Below are 19,676 nucleotides of genomic sequence, written 5' to 3' on the forward strand. Positions count from 1 at the left end.
CCTCAATACCTGGCACTTGGGACCAGAGTGTGCGGATGCATGAATTTCTATGCAGCTGAACGCTTCGGTTCGGCAGTGGCGGGTATTGAGGCGCGAGTTTCTCACATTGCACTCGCAAGTGTGTCCCCAGCCTTAGGGCTTCTTCACACGTCCTGCCGATATCCGTGGTCCGTGTCCATGTGCCAGCCGTAGTCATATACGTGTGCTGCCCATGTGTCCATTTGACAAGTACCAGCACCTGGGAGAAAGAAGTACAGTTTGTGTTGGGAATAGCGCGAACTGTACCCCTTCTTACCAGGTATGTGTCATGCTGACTCCTGTCCATTGCTTTGGAGACACTCCTGTTTTTTTTTCCATAGAACTACTGATCAACAATTCTGTTGCGTCAATAAAGCCTGAAACTGATGAAATTCAGTCCGTTTTTCTCTCAAAAATGGACACCTAAATGAGCTGTTAGCTGCACACGTTGCGGAAAGTCCTGCAGATTTTTCCGGACTGTCCACAAGTAAACCGTACTGCGGATTACCTGCTGAATTACTGCATTTTTTTTGCGGATTTCACAAAATCCGTAATGTGTGCACATACCCTTAAGAAGTCTGACAAGCAATGAAGGAAAAAAAAAAGGAGAAATGTAAAAAGGACTGAACCCAAGCCCAATACATAAAATAAAATATACATAGCAGTTTCCAGTAACGATTTCTTTCCTTACGTGATTGTCTAAACTATACCATTTTACTGAATTTCTAACCCTGGAAACCAGCCTGACAGGTTCTCAGCATGAATCAGTCATTGAAACCTATGATGTGAAAAAGCCGGAATGTGTGAGCAGGAAATAGCTCAGTACCACCTGCTCCATCCACATCATCATTCCACCTGTGTGGCCATTCCTCCACACACACCCAGCAGTTGTGTCTGTGGAGCTCTAGGTGTGCACATCAGCCTCTCCTAATCCAGTCTACTGCATAAGGTGGAGCCTGGCTGCTTCTCCCTCCTCTTCCTCCTCCAAAACCATTTTGATAAGAGAACTACCATCTGGTTATTTCACACAAGTCTCTGTGCATTTTGTAAAGACTCAGAGAAGCAGGAATAAATAATAATCCACATCCTGCTTCTCTTTATGATTTAAGGAGAGGCTCCAGGGATAATCCCTTTAAGAAGAAGCATCAGCCATGGATGGAGAGCAGGGAACCTCCTGATTGACACCAGCCTCCTCCCTTCCCTTGCTACTCACTGTCTATGTGCACAGGCTGCTAGCAGACACACAATGGCCAAACAGTATGATGTGCTATTCAGATTACTTCTCATTGGGGACTCTGGGGTTGGAAAAACATGTTTGCTCTGCAGATTCACAGACAATGAATTTCATCCTTCTCATATCTCGACAATAGGTAAGATGCTTGTTTTTTGTCCTTATGGGATGCCTCCGATGATGATGAGGAGGATTATAGTGTTTATGTTGAGACCTGCATCCATCGTCTGCTGTCAAATTTAGCCTTCTAAACAAATCCTTATTTTTTTTAATCTAATGCATTCAGTAATAATATATATTTTTGGATGCCTATTTTGTGTCAGAAAGTCCTTTTGCAATGATTCTATAGATTAAAAAAAAAAAACTCCCTATGCAAAGTGCAGGGAAATGTTTGTAGATATAATTGTTTATTCATTGTTTCAATCCTGACAATGATTGTAGCGTAAACAGTGATTGTTCCTGTAAACCCCATCATGGAGAATAGCACATTTATTTTTGCTACAAGATTTTTTTTTTTTTTTCTCTAAAATAATTAGTTCATGTCTCAGTAAATGATCTCCTTTATGTAAAAGAATGGCTCAGACGATCGCCCCCGCAGTAAATTATTGGGACTTTAGTCTGATAGGAGAACCGAGTCTAATAATACGGCTGCTAATAACAAGGCTTGTTTAAATCCAAACTAATCAACAATTGTATTGTAACTGGGCTAATTGTGTAGATTGAGGGCTGAGACCTTACTATTGATCACCTCCTGCCTGTGCCTGGAATTCCTCCTCCATGACATCATGTACTTTATCCTTCCTTAAGAACCCGGATAGGATTTGTGGCTTAAATAACTATTCCCCAATATGACAGGATCAGAATATTTCCCATTAGAAGAAGCTATTTGTTAATTTACATCCCTCTCACTGCTCTAGAAATCCGTCTACAGACTGATGGAATCTTTAAGTGGAGTCTATAATTCATTTCATTCATAAGGCTGCTATGGTTAAACAGAATATCAGATAAGACACTCTCTAAAGTTGGCCATACACCTTTTTTAATAGCTGCCGGCCAAAAGCTCACTCAGCCAACAGGTGAGACCTCCCGATACACCGGCATGGCGAGAGGGAAATGAGCCACTAGCAAAAGCTTGTGACAGCGACTTTCTCCTTTGAGAAAAAAAAAATTTGAGCAGGTTGAAATTTCACATACCTGGTCCTTTTTTATTTTTTGCTTTTACCCCACTGGCTATTTATCAAAAGAATGTCATAAAATATAGCACACATTAGATGGTGGACTGATCCCACCCAAATCGACAGATTTGGACCACCATTTAAGGCTACGTTCCCAGGATGAATTTTTGATGTTGCAGATTTTCTGCACCCGATAAAATTCAAGTAATCTATTTGTTTTTTTTTCAAAAATACACAGCTTAAAAACTCACCAAAAATTAAATGTGAGAACCTAGCCTAATGCATATGGCAACTTTACTTCTGAATCACCGGAGAAAGGCTCACCGTTCAGACCCTCATCTAGAAGTGCAGACCTTGAATAAGGGCGCCGTCATACAGCCATATTCAGTGGGTACGAAAGGTATTCAGACCCCTTTAAATGTTTATTTCATTGCAGCCATTTGGTAAATTTAAAAAAGTTAATTGTTCTCATTAATGTACACACTGCGCTCCATCTTGACTGAAAAAAACAGAAATGTAGACATTTTTGCTAATTTATTAAAAAAGAAAAACTGAAATATCACATAGTCATAAGTATTCAGACCCTTTGCTCAGACACTCGTATATAAGTCACATGCGGTCCATTTCCTTGTGCTCCTCCTTGAGATGGTTCTACTCCTTCATTGGAGTCCAGCTGTGTTTAATTAAACTGATAGGACTTGATTTGGAAAGGCACACACCTGTCTATATCAGACCTCACAGCTCACAGTGCATGTCAGACCAAATGAGAATCATGAGGTCAAAGGAACTGGCCAAGGAGCTCAAATACAGAATTGTGGCAAGCCACAGATCTGGCCAAGGTTGCAACAGAATGTCTGCAGTACTCAAGTTTCCTAAGAGCACAGTGGCCTTTACAATCCTTAAATGGAAAAAGTTTGGGACCACCAGAAGTCTTCCTAGACCTGGCCGTTCAGCCAAACTGAGCAATCGTAGGAGAAGAGCCTTGGTGAAAGAGGTAAAGAAGAACCCCAAGATCACAATTGCTGAACTCCAGAGATGCAGTAGGGAGATGTGAGAAAGTTCCATAAAGTCAACTATCACTGTAGCTCTCCACCAGTCGGACCTTTATGGCAGAGTCTCTCCTCGATGCAAGACATATGAAAGCCCGCATAGAGTTTGCAAAAAAAAAAAGGACTCCCAGACTATGAGAAATGAGATTCTCTGGTCTAATGAGATGAACATAGACCTTTTTGGTGATAATTCTAAGCGGTATGTGTGGAGAAAACCACCTGCCCAATACAATCCCAACAGTGAAACATGGTGGTGGGCGCATCATGCTCTGGGGGTGTTTTTGCTGCAGGGACAGGACGGCTGGTTGCTATTGAAGGAAACATGAATGCGGCCAAGTACACAGATATCCTGGTTGAAAACCTTTTTCCAAAGTGCTGTGGACCTCAGACTTGGCCGAAGGTTCACCTTCCAACGAGACAATGACCCTAAGCACCCAGCTAAAATAGCAAAGGAGTGTCTTCAGAACAACTCTGTGACCATTCTTAACTGGCCCAGCCAGAGCCCTGACCTAAACCCAGTTGACCATCTCTGGAGAGACCTGAAAATGGCTGTCCACCAACATTCACCATCCAACCTGACGGAACTGGAGAGGATCTGCAAGGAAGAATGACAGAGGATCAGCAAATCCAGGTGTGAAAAACTTGTTGCATCATTCCCAAGAACACTCATGGCTGTACTAGCTCAAAAGGGTGCTTCTACTCAATACTGAGCAAAGGGTCTGAATACTTATGACCATGTGATATTTCAGTATTTCTTTTTTACTTACTTTGCGAAAATTTCTTTTTTCTTTTTCAGTCAAGATGGGGTGCAGAGTGTACATTGAGAAAAAAATGAACTTTTTTGAATTTACCAAATGGCTGCAATGAAACAGAGTGAAAAATTTAAAGGGGTCTGAATACTTTCCGTACACACTGTAAATCAGACCGAGATTGGAGCACAGACTGGCCGGTGGCTCTACCAACCAGAGTGTGACAGCTGTATTGAAATAAATGAAACTGTTACAGGTTGGGAGATCCACCAGCCAGTCTGACCATTTTCTTCCAATCTTGGTCCAATTTATACGGTGTCTGACTGCGCCCTCACCCAGCTAGTTGATCTCAATTTGCAGAATTTTAATTCATTCTTTCACTTTGTGGTGGCGCTGCAGAATAATTAATCACTAGTTGATTCATGCTGCCCAAACTGCAGGCAACATGAAACAGATCCTCTCTGCATGATTTCAGCCACGTATATTTTTTTTTTCTAAAGCACTTTTGGTATTTCAGAGTGGTTTAACCTTAAAGATTCATCAGGGGACCATAGCCAGAAACCAGATTAGTCTGTCTATGCCCCCGACTGACTCGCCGCAGAACTGCTGCATGCGATTGATATGTTTATCTCTATGTGCACACTTGTCTCTGACTATGATACCCGGCAAGATATTTTGAAAGCTTTTCTCTGAAACAGTGTTTTAGAGAAAAGTATATAATCATGCAGCCAGGATCTGATTCATGCTGCCCGTCGTTTGAGCAGTACGAATCAGAAAACCGGTTCCCTTGAAATTCTCACACAGAATGACATTGCATTCACACATCCATGTGTCATGAACATGACGTGGGAGTCCAAACTCACATTCAAGGTCATCATAGGCATATATTTGGGTCCTGACATCCATGGTCAGTCCATGAATCGCGGTCCGTATGGACACACAGATGAGTGTATCTGGCCTAAATCTGATCACTAATGTTTTAGGGCTTCCAAACCAAGTCTTATGCATACTCTGTTTATATTAACCCCTTCATGACCCAGCCTATTTTGACCTTAATGACCTGGCCGTTTTTTGCAATTCTGACCAGTGTCCCTTTATGAGGTAATAACTCAGGAACGCTTCAACGGATCCTAGCGGTTCTGAGATTGTTTTTTCGTGACATATTGGGCTTCATGTTAGTGGTAAATTTAGGTCAATAAATTCTGCGTTTATTTGTGATAAAAACGGAAATTTGGCGAAAATTTTGAAAATTTCGCAATTTTCACATTTTGAATTTTTATTCTGTTAAACCAGAGAGTTATGTGACACAAAATAGTTAATAAATAACATTTCCCACATGTCTACTTTACACCAGCACAATTTTGGAAACAAAATTTTTTTTTGCTAGGAAGTTATAAGAGTTAAAATTTGACCAGCGATTTCTCATTTTTACAACGAAATTTACAAAACCATTTTTTTTAGGGACCACCTCACATTTGAAGTCAGTTTGAGGGGTCTATATGGCTGAAAATACCCAAAAGTGACACCATTCTAAAAAATGCACCCCTCAAGGTGCTCAAAACCACATTCAAGAAGTTTTTTAACCCTTCAGGTGCTTCATAGCAGCAGAAGCAACATGGAAGGAAAAAATGAACATTTAACTTTTTAGTCACAAAAATTATCTTTTAGCAACATTTTTTTTATTTTCCCAATGGTACAAGGAGAAACTGAACCACGAAAGTTGTTGTCCAATTTGTCCTGAGTACGCTGATACCTCATATGTGGTGGTAAACCACTGTTTGGGCGCACGGCAGGGCTTGGAAGGGAAGGAGCGCCATTTGACTTTTTGAATGAAAAATTGGCTCCACTCTTTAGCGGACACCATGTCACGTTTGGAGAGCCCCCGTGTGCCTAAAAATTGGAGCTCCCCCACACGTGACCCCATTTTGGAAACTAGACGCCCCAAGGAACTTATCTAGATGCATAGTGAGAACTTTGAACCCCCGGGGGCTTCACAAATTGATCCGTAAAAATGAAAAAGTACTTTTTTTTCACAAAAAAATTCTTTTAGCCTCAATTTTTTTCATTTTCACATGGGTAACAGGATAAAATGGATCCTAAAATTTGTTGGGCAATTTCTCATGAGTACGCCGATACCTCACATGTGGGGGTAAACCACTGTTTGGGCACATGGTAAGGTTCGGAAGGGAAGGAGCGCCATTTGACTTTTTGAATGAAAAATTATCTCCATCGTTAGCGGACACCATGTCGTGTTTGGAGAGCCCCCGTGTGCCTAAACATTGGAGCTCCCCCACAAATGACCCCATTTTGGAAACTAGACCCCCCAAGGAACTTATCTAGATGCATATTGAGCACTTTAAACCCTCAGGTGCTTCACAAATTGATCTGTAAAAATGAAAAAGTACTTTTTTTTTCACAAAAAAATTCTTTTCGCCTCAGTTTTTCATTTTCACATGGGCAATAGGATAAAATGAATCCTAAAATTTGTTGGGCAATTTCTCCCGAGTATGCCGATACCTCATATGTGGGGGTAAACCACTGTTTGGGCACACGGCAGGGCTCGGAAGGGAAGGCGCGCCATTTGACTTTTTGAATGGAAAATTAGCTCCAATTGTTAGCGGACACCATGTCGCGTTTAGAGAGCCCCTGTGTGCCTATGCATTGGAGCTCCCCCACAAGTGACCCCATTTTGGAAACTAGACCCCCCAAGGAACTTATCTAGATGCATATTGAGCACTTTAAACCCCCAGGTGCTTCACAGAAGTTTATAATGCAGAGCCATGAAAATAAAAAATAATTTTTCTTTCCTCAAAAATGATTTTTAGCCTGGAATTTCCTATTTTGCCAAGGGTAATAGGAGAAATTGGACCGCAAATGTTGTTGTCCAGTTTGTCCTGAGTACGCTGATACCCCATATGTGGGGGTAAACCACTGTTTGGGCGCACGGCAGGGCTCGGAAGGGAAGGCACGCCAATTGGCTTTTTAAATGGAAAATTAGCTCCAATCATTAGCGGACACCATGTCACGTTTGGAGAGCCCCTGTGTGCCTAAACATTGGAGATCCCCCACATATGACCCCATTTTGGAAACTAGACCCCTAAAGGAACTAATCTAGATGTGTGGTGAGGACTTTGAACTTCCAAGTGCTTCACAGAAGTTTATAACGCAGAGCCATGAAAATAAAATAAAAATTTTATTTTCTCTAAAATGATTTTTTAGCCTGCAATTTATTATTTTCCCAAGGGTAAAAGGAGAAATTTGACCCCAAAAGTTGTTGTACAGTTTCTCCTGAGTACGCTGATACCCCATATGTGGGGGTAAACCACAGTTTGGGCACATGTCGGGGCTCGGAAGTCAAGTAGTGACATTTTGAAATGCAGACTTTGATGGAATGCTCTGCGGGCGTTACGTTGCGTTTGCAGAGCCCCTGATGTGGCTAAACAGTAGAAACCCCCCACAAGTGACCCCATTTTAGAAACTAGACCCCGAAAGGAACTTATCTAGATGTGAGGTGAGCACTTTGAACCCCCAAGTGCTTCACAGAAGTTTATAACACAGAGCAGTGAAAATAATAAATACGTTTTCTTTCCTCAAAAATAATTATTTAGCCCAGAATTTTTTATTTTCCCAAGGGTTACAGGAGAAATTGGACCCCAAAAGTTGTTGTCCAGTTTCTCCTGAGTACGCTGATACCCCATATGTGGGGGTAAACCACTGTTTGGGCACACGTCGGGGCTCAGAAGGGAAGTAGTGACTTTTGAAATGCAGACTTTGATGGAATGGTCTGCGGGCGTCACGTTGCGTTTGCAGAGCCCCTGGTGTGCCTAAACAGTAGAAACCCCCCACAAGTGACCCCATTTTGGAAACTAGACCCCCCAAGGAACTTATCTAGATATGTGGTGAGCACTTTGAACCCCCAAGTGCTTCACAGACGTTTACAACGCAGAGCCGTGAAAATAAAAAATCATTTTTCTTTCCTCAAAAATGATGTTTTAGCAAGCAATTTTTTATTTTCTCAAGGGTAACAGGAGAAATTGGACCCCAGTAATTGTTGCCCAGTTTGTCCTGAGTACGCTGATACCCCATATGTGGGGGTAAACCACTGTTTGGGCACATGTCGGGGCTCGGAAGTCAAGTAGTGACGTTTTGAAATGCAGACTTTGATGGAATGGTCTGCGGGCGTCACGTTGCGTTTGCAGAGCCCCTGGTGTGCCTAAACAGTAGAAACCCCCCACAAGTGACCCCATTTTGGAAACTAGACCCCCCAAGGAACTTATCTAGATATGTGGTGAGCACTTTGAACCCCCAAGTGCTTCACAGACGTTTACAACGCAGAGCCGTGAAAATAAAAAATCATTTTACTTTCCTCAAAAATGATGTTTTAGCAAGCAATTTTTTATTTTCTCAAGGGTAACAGGAGAAATTGGACCCCAGTAATTGTTGCCCAGTTTGTCCTGAGTACACTGATACCCCATATGTGGGGGTAAACCACTGTTTGGGCACACGTCGGGGCTCGGAAGGGAAGGAGCACCATTTGACTTTTTGAATAAAAGATTGGCTGGAATCAATGGTGGCGCCATGTTGCGTTTGGAGACCCCCTGATGTGCCTAAACAGTGGAAACCCCTCAATTCTAACGCCAACACACCCCTAACCCTTATCCCAACTGTAGCCGTAACCCTAACCACAACCCTAACCGCAACACACCCCTAACCACAACCCTAACCCCAACACACCCCTAACCCTAACCACAACCCTAATTCCAACCCAACCCTAACCCTAAGGCTATGTACCCACGTTGCGGATTCGTGTGAGATTTTTCCGCACCATTTTTGAAAAATCCGCGGGTAAAAGGCACTGCGTTTTACCTGCGGATTTACTGCGGATTTCACCTGCGGATTCCTATTGAGGAATAGGTGTAAAACGCTGCGGAATCCGCACAAAGAATTGACATGCTGCGGAAAAAACAACGCAGCGTTTCCGTGCGGTATTTTCCGCACCATGGGCACAGCGGATTTGGTTTTCCATAGGTTTACATGGTACTGTAAACCTGATGGAACACTGCTGCGGATCCGCAGCGGCCAATCCGCTGCGGATCCGCAGCCAAATCCGCACCGTGTGCACATAGCCTAATTCTAAAGGTATGTGCACACGCTTCGGAAAACGCTGCGGATCCGCAGCAGTTTCCCATGAGTTTACATTTCAATGTAAACCTATGGGAAACAAAAATCGCTGTACACATGCTGCGGAAAAACTGCACGGAAACGCAGCGGTTTACATTCCGCAGCATGTCACTTCTTTCTGCGGATTCCACAGCGGTTTTACAACTGCTCCAATAGAAAATCGCAGTTGTAAAACCGCAGTGAAATGCGCAGAAAAACCGTGGTAAATCTGCCATAAATCCGCAGCGGTTTAGCACTGCGGATTTATCAAATCCGCTGCGGAAAAATCCGCAGAGGACCAGAATACGTGTGCACATACCGAAACCCTAACCCTACCCCTAACCCTACCCCTAACCCTACCCCTAACCCTACCCCTACCCCTACCCCTAACCCTAACCCTACCCCTAACCCTACCCCTACCCCTAACCCTACCCCTAACCCTACCCCTAACCCTAACCCTAGTTCTAACTCCAACCTTAGTGAAAAAAAAAAAAAATTCTTTATTTTATTATTGTCCCTATCTATGGGGGACAAATGGGGGGGGTCATTTACTGTTTTTTTATTTTGACCACTGTGATAGATTATATCACAGTGATCAAAATTCACATTGGAACGAATCTGCCGGCCGGCAGATTCGGCGGGCGCACTGCGCATGCGCCCGCCATTTTGGAACATGGCGGCGCTCGGGGAAGAAGACGGACGGGACCCCGCCAGGATCGGTAAGTATAAGGGGGGGAGATCAGGGCACAGGGGGGGGAGATCAGGGCACGGGGGGGCGTCGGAGCACGGGGGGGGAGGGATCGGAGCATGGGGGAGAGTGATCGGTGTGCGGGCGGGTGGATCGGTGTGCAGGGGGGGTGGATCGGTGTGCAGGGGGGGTGGTTCGGAGCACGGGGGGGGATCGGAGTGCGGGGGGGTTTGATTGGAGCACGGGGGGTGTGATTGGAGCACGGGGGGAGCGGACAGGAGGACGGGGGAGCGGAGCACAGGACGGAGGGGAGCGGGCCACAGATCGGGGGGCTGGGGGGGCGATCGGTGGGGTGGGGTGGGGGCACATTAGTATTTCCAGCCATGGCCGATGATATTGCAGCATCGGCCATGGCTGGATTGTAATATTTCACCATTTTTTTAGGTGAAATATTACAAATCGCTCTGATTGGCAGTTTCACTTTCAACAGCCAATCAGAGCGATCGTAGCCACGAGGGGGTGAAGCCACCCCCCCTGGGCTAAACTACCACTCCCCCTGTCCCTGCAGAGCGGGTGAAATGGGAGTTAACCCTTTCACCCGGCCTGCAGGGACGCGATCTTTCTGTGACACAGCATATGCGTCACAGGTCGGATTGGCACCGACTTTCATGACGCATACGCTGTGTCACAGGTCGGGAAGGGGTTAATCCTTAAAGGGAACCTGTCACCCCCAAAATGGAAGATGAGCTAAGCCCACTGGCATCAGGGGCTTATCTACAGCATTCTGGAATGCTGTAGATAAGCCCCCGATGTATCCTGAAAGATGAGAAAAAGAGGTTAGATTATACTCACGCGGACGTCACGGTCCTTTCAGGCGCCTCCGATCTTCATAGGATGACATCCTCTTCTTGTCTTCACGCTGCTGCTCCAGCGCAGGCGTACTTTGTCTGCCCTCTTGGTCAGGGCCTCTCTGACCTTTCCCGGCGCCTGCGCACTGCAGTACTTTGCTCTACCCTCAACAGGGCAGACAAAGTACGCCTGCAGCAGAGCCGCAGCGTGAAGACAAGAAGAAGACGTCATCGTAAGAAGATGGGAGGTGCCGGACCGCACTGCGACGCTCATCGTACCAGGACCGCCCCTGGGTGAGTATAATCGAACCTCTTTTTCTCATCTTTCAGGATACATCGGGGGCTTATCTACAGCATTCCAGAATGCTGTAGATAAGCCCCTGATGCCGGTGGGCTTAGCTCATCTTCCATTTTGGGGGTGACAGGTTCCCTTTAAAAGGGAACCTGTCAGGACAATTATATAAAACTAGATGGTGGCCCGATTCTAACGCATCGGGTATTCTAGAATATGCATGTCCATGTAGTATATTGCCCAGCCGCGTAGTATATTGCCCAGCCACGTAGTATATTGCCCAGCCGCGTAGTATATTGCCCAGCCACGTAGTATATTGCCCAGCCGCGTAGTATACAGCACAGAGGCGCGTAGTATATTGCCCAGCCGCGTAGTATACAGCACAGAGTTACGTAGTATATTGTCCAGCCACGTAGGATATTGCCCAGTGACGTACTATATTACATTATATTACGTATGTCACAGGTTAAAAAAATAAAAAATAAACATACTCACCTAACGATCCGAGGGCCCCTTGTAGTTGAACATACTCACCATTCTGGTCGCTGCTCCTCAGCGTCCCGTCTCTCCGCTTCCTGGGATCCAACGGCGCTGTGCAGATGGGCGCGCAGCTGCCGCCATCTTGCGTTCCCAGGATGGTTTGCGAAATTACCCATATGGCTTAGCGGTCTCGTGAGACCGCTAGGTCTTATGGGTAATTTCGCAAAGCATCGCTGGGAAAGTAAGATGGCGGCAGGCGCGAGCGGGTCAGCGGACAACGGAGAGTGAGTATAGCAGGTTTTTTGTTTTTGTACTATTTTTAACCCCTTCCCGACCCATGACGCCACGTAGGCGTCATGAAAGTCGGTGCCAATCCGACCCATGACGCCTATGTGGCGTCATGGAAAGATCGCGTCCCTGCAGATCGGGTGAAAGGGTTAACTCCCATTTCACCCGATCTGCAGGGACAGGGGGAGTGGTAGTTTAGCCCAGGGGGGGTGGCTTCACCCCCCTTTTGGCTACGATCGCTCTGATTGGCAGTTTCACTTTCAACAGCCAATCAGAGCGATTTGTAATATTTCACCTATTATACCGATCTGTCCGGTACACTGCTCCGGCTCCCCTCCGTCCTGTGCTCCGCTCCGCCCCCCCCCCCCCCGTGCTCTTGTCCGCTCCCCCCGTGCTCCAGTCACCCCCCCCGTGCTCCAATCACCCCCCCCTGCACTCTGATCCATCCCCCCCGTGCTCCGTTCCACCCCCCCGTGCTCCGTTCCAGCCCCCCGTGCTCCGTTCCAGCCCCCCGTGCTCCGTTCCACCCCCCAGTGCTCCGTTCCACCCCTGCCGCGCTCCGATCCACCCCCCCATGCTCCGATTCCCCCCCCCCGTGCTCCCCCCCACCCCATCATACTTACCGATCCTGCCGGGGTCCGTCCGTCTTCTCCCTGAGCGCCGCCATCTTCCAAAATGGCGGGCGCATCCGCAGTGCGCCCGCCGAATCGGCCGGCAGATTCGTTCCAAAGTGCATTTTGATCACTGAGATAGATTATATCTCAGTGATCAAAATAAAAAAAATAATAAATGACCCCCCCTCCCCCCCTTTTGTCACCCCCATAGGTAGGGACAATAAAAAAATAAAGAATTTTTTTTTTCCACTAATGTTAGAATAGGGTTAGGGCTAGGGTTAGGGTTTCGGTATGTGCACACGTATTCTGTTCCTCTGCGGATTTTTCCGCTGCGGATTTGATAAATCCGCAGTGCTAAACCGCTGCGGATTTATGGTGGATTTACCGCGTTTTTTCTGCGCATTTCACTGCGGTTTTACAACTGCGATTTTCTATTTGAGCAGTTGTAAAACCGCTGCGGAATCCGCACAAAGAAGTGACATGCTGCGGAATGTAAACCGCTGCGTTTCTGTGCAGTTTTTCCGCAGCATGTGTACAGCGATTTTTGTTTTCCATAGGTTTACATTGAACTGTAAACTCATGGGAAACTGCTGCGGATCCGCAGCGCTTTCCGCAGCGTGTGCACATACCTTTAGAATTAGGCTATGTGCACACGGTGCGGATTTGGCTGCGGATCCGCAGCGGATTGGCCGCTGCGGATTCGCAGCAGTGTTCCATCAGGTTTACAGTACCATGTAAACCTATAGAAAACCAAATCCGCTGTGCCCATGGTGCGGAAAATACCGCGCGGAAACGCTGCGTTGTATTTTCCGTAGCATGTCAATTCTTTGTGCAGATTCCGCAGCGTTTTACACCTGTTCCTCAATAGGAATCCGCAGGTGAAATCCGCACAAAAAACACTGGAAATCCGCGGAAAATCCGCAGGTAAAACGCAGTGCCTTTTACCCGCGAATTTTTCAAAAATGATGCTGAAAAATCTCACAGGAATCCGCAACGTGGGCACATAGCTTTAGGGTTAGGGTTGGAATTAGGGTTGTGGTTAGGGTTGTGATTAGGGTTATGGCTACAGTTGGGATTAGGGTTAGGGGTGTGTTGGGGTTAGGGTTGTGGTTAGGGTTGTGATTAGGGTTATGGCTACAGTTGGGATTAGGGTTATGGGTGTGTTGGGGTTAGTGTTGGAGGTAGAATTGAGGGGTTACCACTGTTTAGGCACATCAGGGGTCTCCAAACACAACATGGCGCCACCATTGATTCCAGCCAATCTCGTATTCAAAAAGTCAAATGGTGCTCCCTCAATTCCGAGCCCCGACGTGTGCCCAAACAGTGGTTTACCCCCACATATGGGGTACCAGCATACTCAGGACAAACTGCGCAACAATTACTGGGGTCCAATTTCTCCTGTTACCCTTGTGAAAATAAAAAATTGCAGGCTAAAACATCATTTTTGAGGAAAGAAAAATGATTTTTTATTTTCACGGCTCTGTGTTGTAAATGTCTGTGAAGCACTTAGGGGTTCAAAGTGCTCACCACATATCTAGATAAGTTCCTTGGGGGGTCTAGTTTCTAAAATGGGGTCACTTGTGGGGGGTTTCTACTGTTTAGGCACACCAGGGGCTCTGCAAACGCAACGTGACGCCCGCAGACCATTCCATCAAAGTCTGCATTTCAAAAGTCACTACTTCCCTTCTTAGCCCCGACGTGTGCCCAAACAGTGGTTTACCTCCACACATGGGGTATCAGCGTACTCAGGAGAAACTGGACAACAAATATTGGGGTCCAATTTCTCCTGTTACCCTTGGGAAAATAAAAAATTGCAGGCTAAAATATCATTTAAACTTCTGTGAAGCACTTGGGGGTTCAAAGTCCTCACCACACATCTAGATTAGTTCCTTTGGGGGTCTAGTTTCCAAAATGGGGTCATTTCTGGGGGATCTCCAATGTTTAGGCACACAGGGGCTCTCCAAACGTGACATGGTGTCCGCTAATGATTGGAGCTAATTTTCCATTTAAAAAGCCAAATGGCGTGCCTTCCCTTCCGAGCCCTGCCGTGTGCCCAAACAGTGGTTTACCCCCACATATGGGGTATCGGCGTACTCAGGACAAACTGGACAACAACATTTGGGGTCCAATTTCTCCTATTACCCTTGGCAAAATAGAAAATTCCAGGCTAAAAAATCATTTTTGAGGAAAGAAAAATTATTTTTTATTTTCATGGCTCTGCGTTATAAACTTCTGTGAAGCACCTGGGGGTTTAAAGTGCTCAATATGCATCTAGATAAGTTCCTTGGGGGGTCTAGTTTCCAAAATGGGGTCACTTGTGGGGGAGCGCCAATGTTTAGGCTCACAGGGGCTCTCCAAACGCGACATGGTGTCCGCTAACGATGGAGATTGACTTTTTGAATGAAAAATTAATGGCGCTCCTTCCCTTCCGAACCTTACCATGTGCCCAAACAGTGGTTTACCCCCACATGTGAGGTATTGGTGTACTCAGGAGAAATTGCCCAACAAATTTTAGGATCCATTTTATCCTGTACTCCATGTGAAAATGAAAAAATTGAGGCTAAAAGAATTTTTTTGTGGGAAAAAAGTACTTTTTCATTTTTACGGATCAATTTGTGAAGCACCTGGGGGTTCAAAGTGCTCAATATGCATCTAGATAAGTTCCTTGGGGCGTCTAGTTTCCAAAATGGGGTCACTTGTGGGGGAGCTCCAATTTTTAGGCACACGGGGGCTCTCCAAACGTGACATGGTGTCCGCTAAAGAGTGGAGCCAATTTTTTATTCAAAAAGTCAAATGGCGCTCCTTCCCTTCCAAGCCCTGCCGTGCGCCCAAACAGTGGTTTACCCCCACATGTGAGGTATCATCGTACTCAGGACAAATTGGACAACAACTTTCGTGGTTCAGTTTCTCCTTATACCATTGGGAAAATAAAAAAATTGTTGCTAAAAGATAATTTTTGTGACTAAAAAGTTAAATATTCATTTTTTCCTTCCATGTTGCTTCTGCTGCTGTGAAGCACCTGAAGGGTTAATAAACTTCTTGAATGTGGTTTTGTGCACCTTGAGGGGTGCAGTTTTTAGAATGGTGTCACTTTTGGGTATTTTCAGCCATATAGACCCCTCAAACTGACTTCAAATGTGAGGTGGTCCCTAAAAAAAATGGTTTTGTAAATTTCGTTGTAAAAATGAGAAATCGCTGGTCAAATTTTAACCCTTATAACTTCCTAGGAAAAAAAATTTTGTTTCCAAAATTGTGCTGATGTAAAGTAGACATGTGGGTAATGTTATTTATTAACTATTTTGTGTCACAACTCTCTGGTTTAACAGAATAAAAATTCAAAATGTGAAAATTTCAAAATTTTCGCCAAATTTCCGTTTTTATCACAAATAAACGCAGAATTTATTGACCTAAATTTACCACTAACATGAAGCCCAATATGTCACGAAAAAACAATCTCAGAACCGCTAGGATCCGTTGAAGCGTTCCTGAGTTATTACCTCATAAAGGGACACTGGTCAGAATTGCAAAAAACGGCAAGGTCCTTAAGGTCAAAATAGGCTGGGTCATGAAGGGGTTAACATTACTTTTGCTATTGATGCTGCATAGGCAGCATCAATAGTAAAAGGTTGGGGACACACAGGGTTAATAGCGGCGGTAATGGAATGCGTTACCGCCGGCACTAGCCCTGTGTTAGCGGTGATCGGAGGGGAGTATGGAGCGGGTCGTCGGGGACACTGACTGCAGGGAGTAAGCAGCGGAGCACCGGGGACACTGACTGCGGGGAGCGGAGCGCTGGGGACACTGACTGCAGCGAGCGGAATGCCGGGGACACTGACTGCGGGGAGTATGGAGCGGCCATTTTCTTCCGGACTGTGCCCGTCGCTGATTGGTCGCCACAAAACAGCCACGACCAATCAGCTACTTTGATTTCCATGATAGACAGAGGCCACGACCAATGAATATCCATGACAGAAGGACAAACAGACAGACGGAAGTACCCCTTAGACAATTATGTATATAGATGGGTCTAATTGTTATTGTTTTACTAGGACTTTATACAACCATACCTCTAGTTTCAGTAGTTAAATTGTCTTGACAGGTTTGGTGCAAACCGGTAATTATTCATTCACATTGTTTTTATTAGGAGTCACTTTTTTTTTTCTCCCCTCTGGGGTTCTTTTTGACGGCATGTGTTTGTTTTTGTTTTTTTTTGTTTGTTTTTTTTCCTTTTTAAGTCTCCTAAAAAAAGCGAGGTGGAAATCCTAAATGAATGCTCTGAGAACTTGATCATTTCTTAACAAGAAGAGTCATAATTTAGCCAAATGCAGTCACTACGTGTCTTTGCAAGAGAGGTCTTAATTAGTGTCTGTGCTGTGGCAAAAAGGTATTTGATTAGCAAGACGTGTTACAGCAAATCGTTAGTAAATACTGTTGAAAGTTTTCATATTTAGGGCTCGTTCAGGCAATTGATATGTGCTGTCCATGCTAAGACTGGATAGCACTGACTAAGTTAATCCAATAGAGCTGTTCAGATGGAAAATTTGTCTTCACGTGGACCCAGTGTCCTCGTGAAGAAAAACACAGAATGCCCCAGTCTCTTCTGTATTTCAAATATGAGCGCACGAAACAACTCTGATTCCATCTGTATTGCATTCGTTTTTTATGGATATATTGCAATTAACATATTTGGTCTTGCAGTTTTTTTTTTAACTGTTGGTGTATAAAAATATATGCCATATGGATGTAAATAAAATGGATATAGGGATGACCATACGGATGAAAATCATCTTTTTTATATGTTTATTAGTGGAGAGTGATCGAGCTCGGATAAGGTGTTATCAGAGCACGCTTGTGTCTTACTGAAGTATTTTCGGCATGCTATGCTCGAGTCCCCACGTCTGCATGTCTCGTCTGTTAGACAGCCGCAACACTTACATGGATTGTCTAACAAACAGGCATTCCCTGCATGCGTTGCGGCTGGCGAACAGCCGTGAGACATGCAGATGTGGGGACTCAAACATATTTTTTGAGCAGGCCGAAGATACTAGACAAAGACACAAGCGTACTCCGATAACGCATTATCCAAGCATGCTCGCTCATCACTAAATTTATTATCTGTATCCAGCCTTAACAGGCATAAATTGATGCCCTATCCATCACATGGTGGAGGTCCAACCTCAGGACCCCTAATGATCCTCAAAATATTTGGTACACAGCATTTGATTTGGTATTGCACCCCATAGGCCATGTTTAACCCTCTAACGCAACATATAATGCGACTTTTTGAAAATTTTTGCTTCCATTCGTATTTACTTTTATTTAGAAATTTATTGTGCACATTTTGAGACATTTTTCGCCTTAATCGGATAATCCTAGGATTGTTTATCCTGTTTTGAAGATGACAGACTTAAAATGGCATCATCAAACGGCTTGTCCCTGTGAGTGACTAATTTTCTGAGGTAAAATAAACTATAGGACTAAAATTTTTCTGTTTAAACATTGTTTTTTTTTTGTTTTGTTTTTTTAAATACATTTGTGTGGATTTATGACATTTTTAAACCAATTCTTGCTTTCAGTGCCTTTACCTGTCTTACCTGGTGTGTGTGTGTGAGGTTGCTATGATTACCTCAGTAACCTCTATTGCTCTGCTGAGGACATTGTGTTAATTTCTATGTGGGGGTTTTTGAGGGGTTGCCCCTGGCCATCTTTTTTCTTTTTTTTTATCAAATTTGTACCAGGTATATCATCTTTGAGGGCCCTGTCACGGCCTGTAATAAGCGCTGGTGGTCCGGCATTTTTTTTCCTTTAGTGACAGAATCGGGCGGTGTGACAGACTACCAAGAAACACCTCCCTGGACCTTCCTTAGGTGAGCCCCTACCCACCTGGGTTTTTTTTCGCCCTCTTTTGACTTTGTTTGGACCTGGCACACCGGGGGTGAAGATTCTGTCAGGGACCGCTCCAGGTGCCATCTTTCTCCATCTCAGTGACGTCACCGCTAATCGGGCGGTGTCACAAACTACACCGGGACACCTCCCTGGATCATCCTTGGGTGTGCCCCTACCCTACTGGGGGTGGGGGGGGGGTTGCCCTATTTTAACTGTATTTGCACCTGGCACACCGGTGGTGAAGCTTCTACCATGGACCACTCCAAGCACCATCTTCCTCCCCTTCAGTGACGTCATCGCTGCCTATGATATTCTGGTAAGTGCTCAAATTGCTTCAGAACCACTTCAGAAGACTTCCTTGGGGTTGCCCCTTGTGGATCCGGGGGTCTGGGATCTATTTTACTTTTGTTTTCTTTGGGCACACCGCCCGCGAACATCCTGTCACGGACCGTTATTTCCATCTGTTCCCTGGCTTCTCCTCCTCTGGCAATGACGTTACCACTGATAGCGGCCATCTTCTGGAGGCTACAAAAGATTACAGCTGCTCTGTCTTTGCATAATATTGACTAATTGCTTGCTTGGTTTCATTGAGGGTGGGGAAGGGGTGGTTATTTTTATTGCATGAACAGGTCTTTTTGGTCCATTTCTTTTTAGCAGTTACTTTTAATAAAATGGGAGTAGGTTCTGATTAATATAATTATGAAATATATAAATAGAATAACTGAATATATTAAATATAATGCAGATCAAATTAATACACAAATCTACTATATAATTGTGTAAGGGTCACTTCCGTCTTTCTGTCTGTCTCTTTCTCTCTGTCACGGATATTCATTGGTCGCGGCCTATGTCTGTCATGGAAATCCAAGTCGCTGATTGGTCATGGCAAAACGCCCACGACCATTGCCACGACCAATCTGCGACGGGCGCAGTCCGGCGGCAACATGGCCGCTCCTTCCTCCCCGCAGTCAGTGCCCGCTCCATACTCCCCTCCAGTCAGCGGTCACACAGGGTTAATGGCAGCGCTAATAGACCTCGTTATGCCGCGTTGTATTGGCACTCCATTAACGCTGGTATTAACCCTATGTGACCAACTTTTTTACTATTGATGCTGCCTATGAAGCATCAATAGTAAAAAGATCTAATGTTAAAAATAATTTTAAAAAAATAAGAAATCATCATATACTCATCTTCTGGA

The 19,676-nt window shown here is 45.0% G+C and overlaps 1 protein-coding gene across 1 annotated transcript in view; it reads left to right on the forward strand.

Moving 5' to 3' along the window:
- The first annotated feature begins 1,015 nt into the window (after window positions 1-1,015).
- Window positions 1,016-19,676, forward strand: part of RAB15 (RAB15, member RAS oncogene family) — a 122,270-nt gene continuing 103,609 nt past the window's right edge. Inside the window, exon 1 of the mRNA XM_069731749.1 lies at window positions 1,016-1,388. Within this exon, the coding sequence (XP_069587850.1) occupies window positions 1,265-1,388 (124 nt within the window). The 5' untranslated portion in view covers window positions 1,016-1,264. The remainder of the gene's footprint in view (window positions 1,389-19,676) is intronic.

The sequence above is a fragment of the Ranitomeya imitator genome, chromosome 1 (assembly GCF_032444005.1).
Source record: "Ranitomeya imitator isolate aRanImi1 chromosome 1, aRanImi1.pri, whole genome shotgun sequence".
NCBI lineage: Eukaryota > Metazoa > Chordata > Amphibia > Anura > Dendrobatidae > Ranitomeya > Ranitomeya imitator.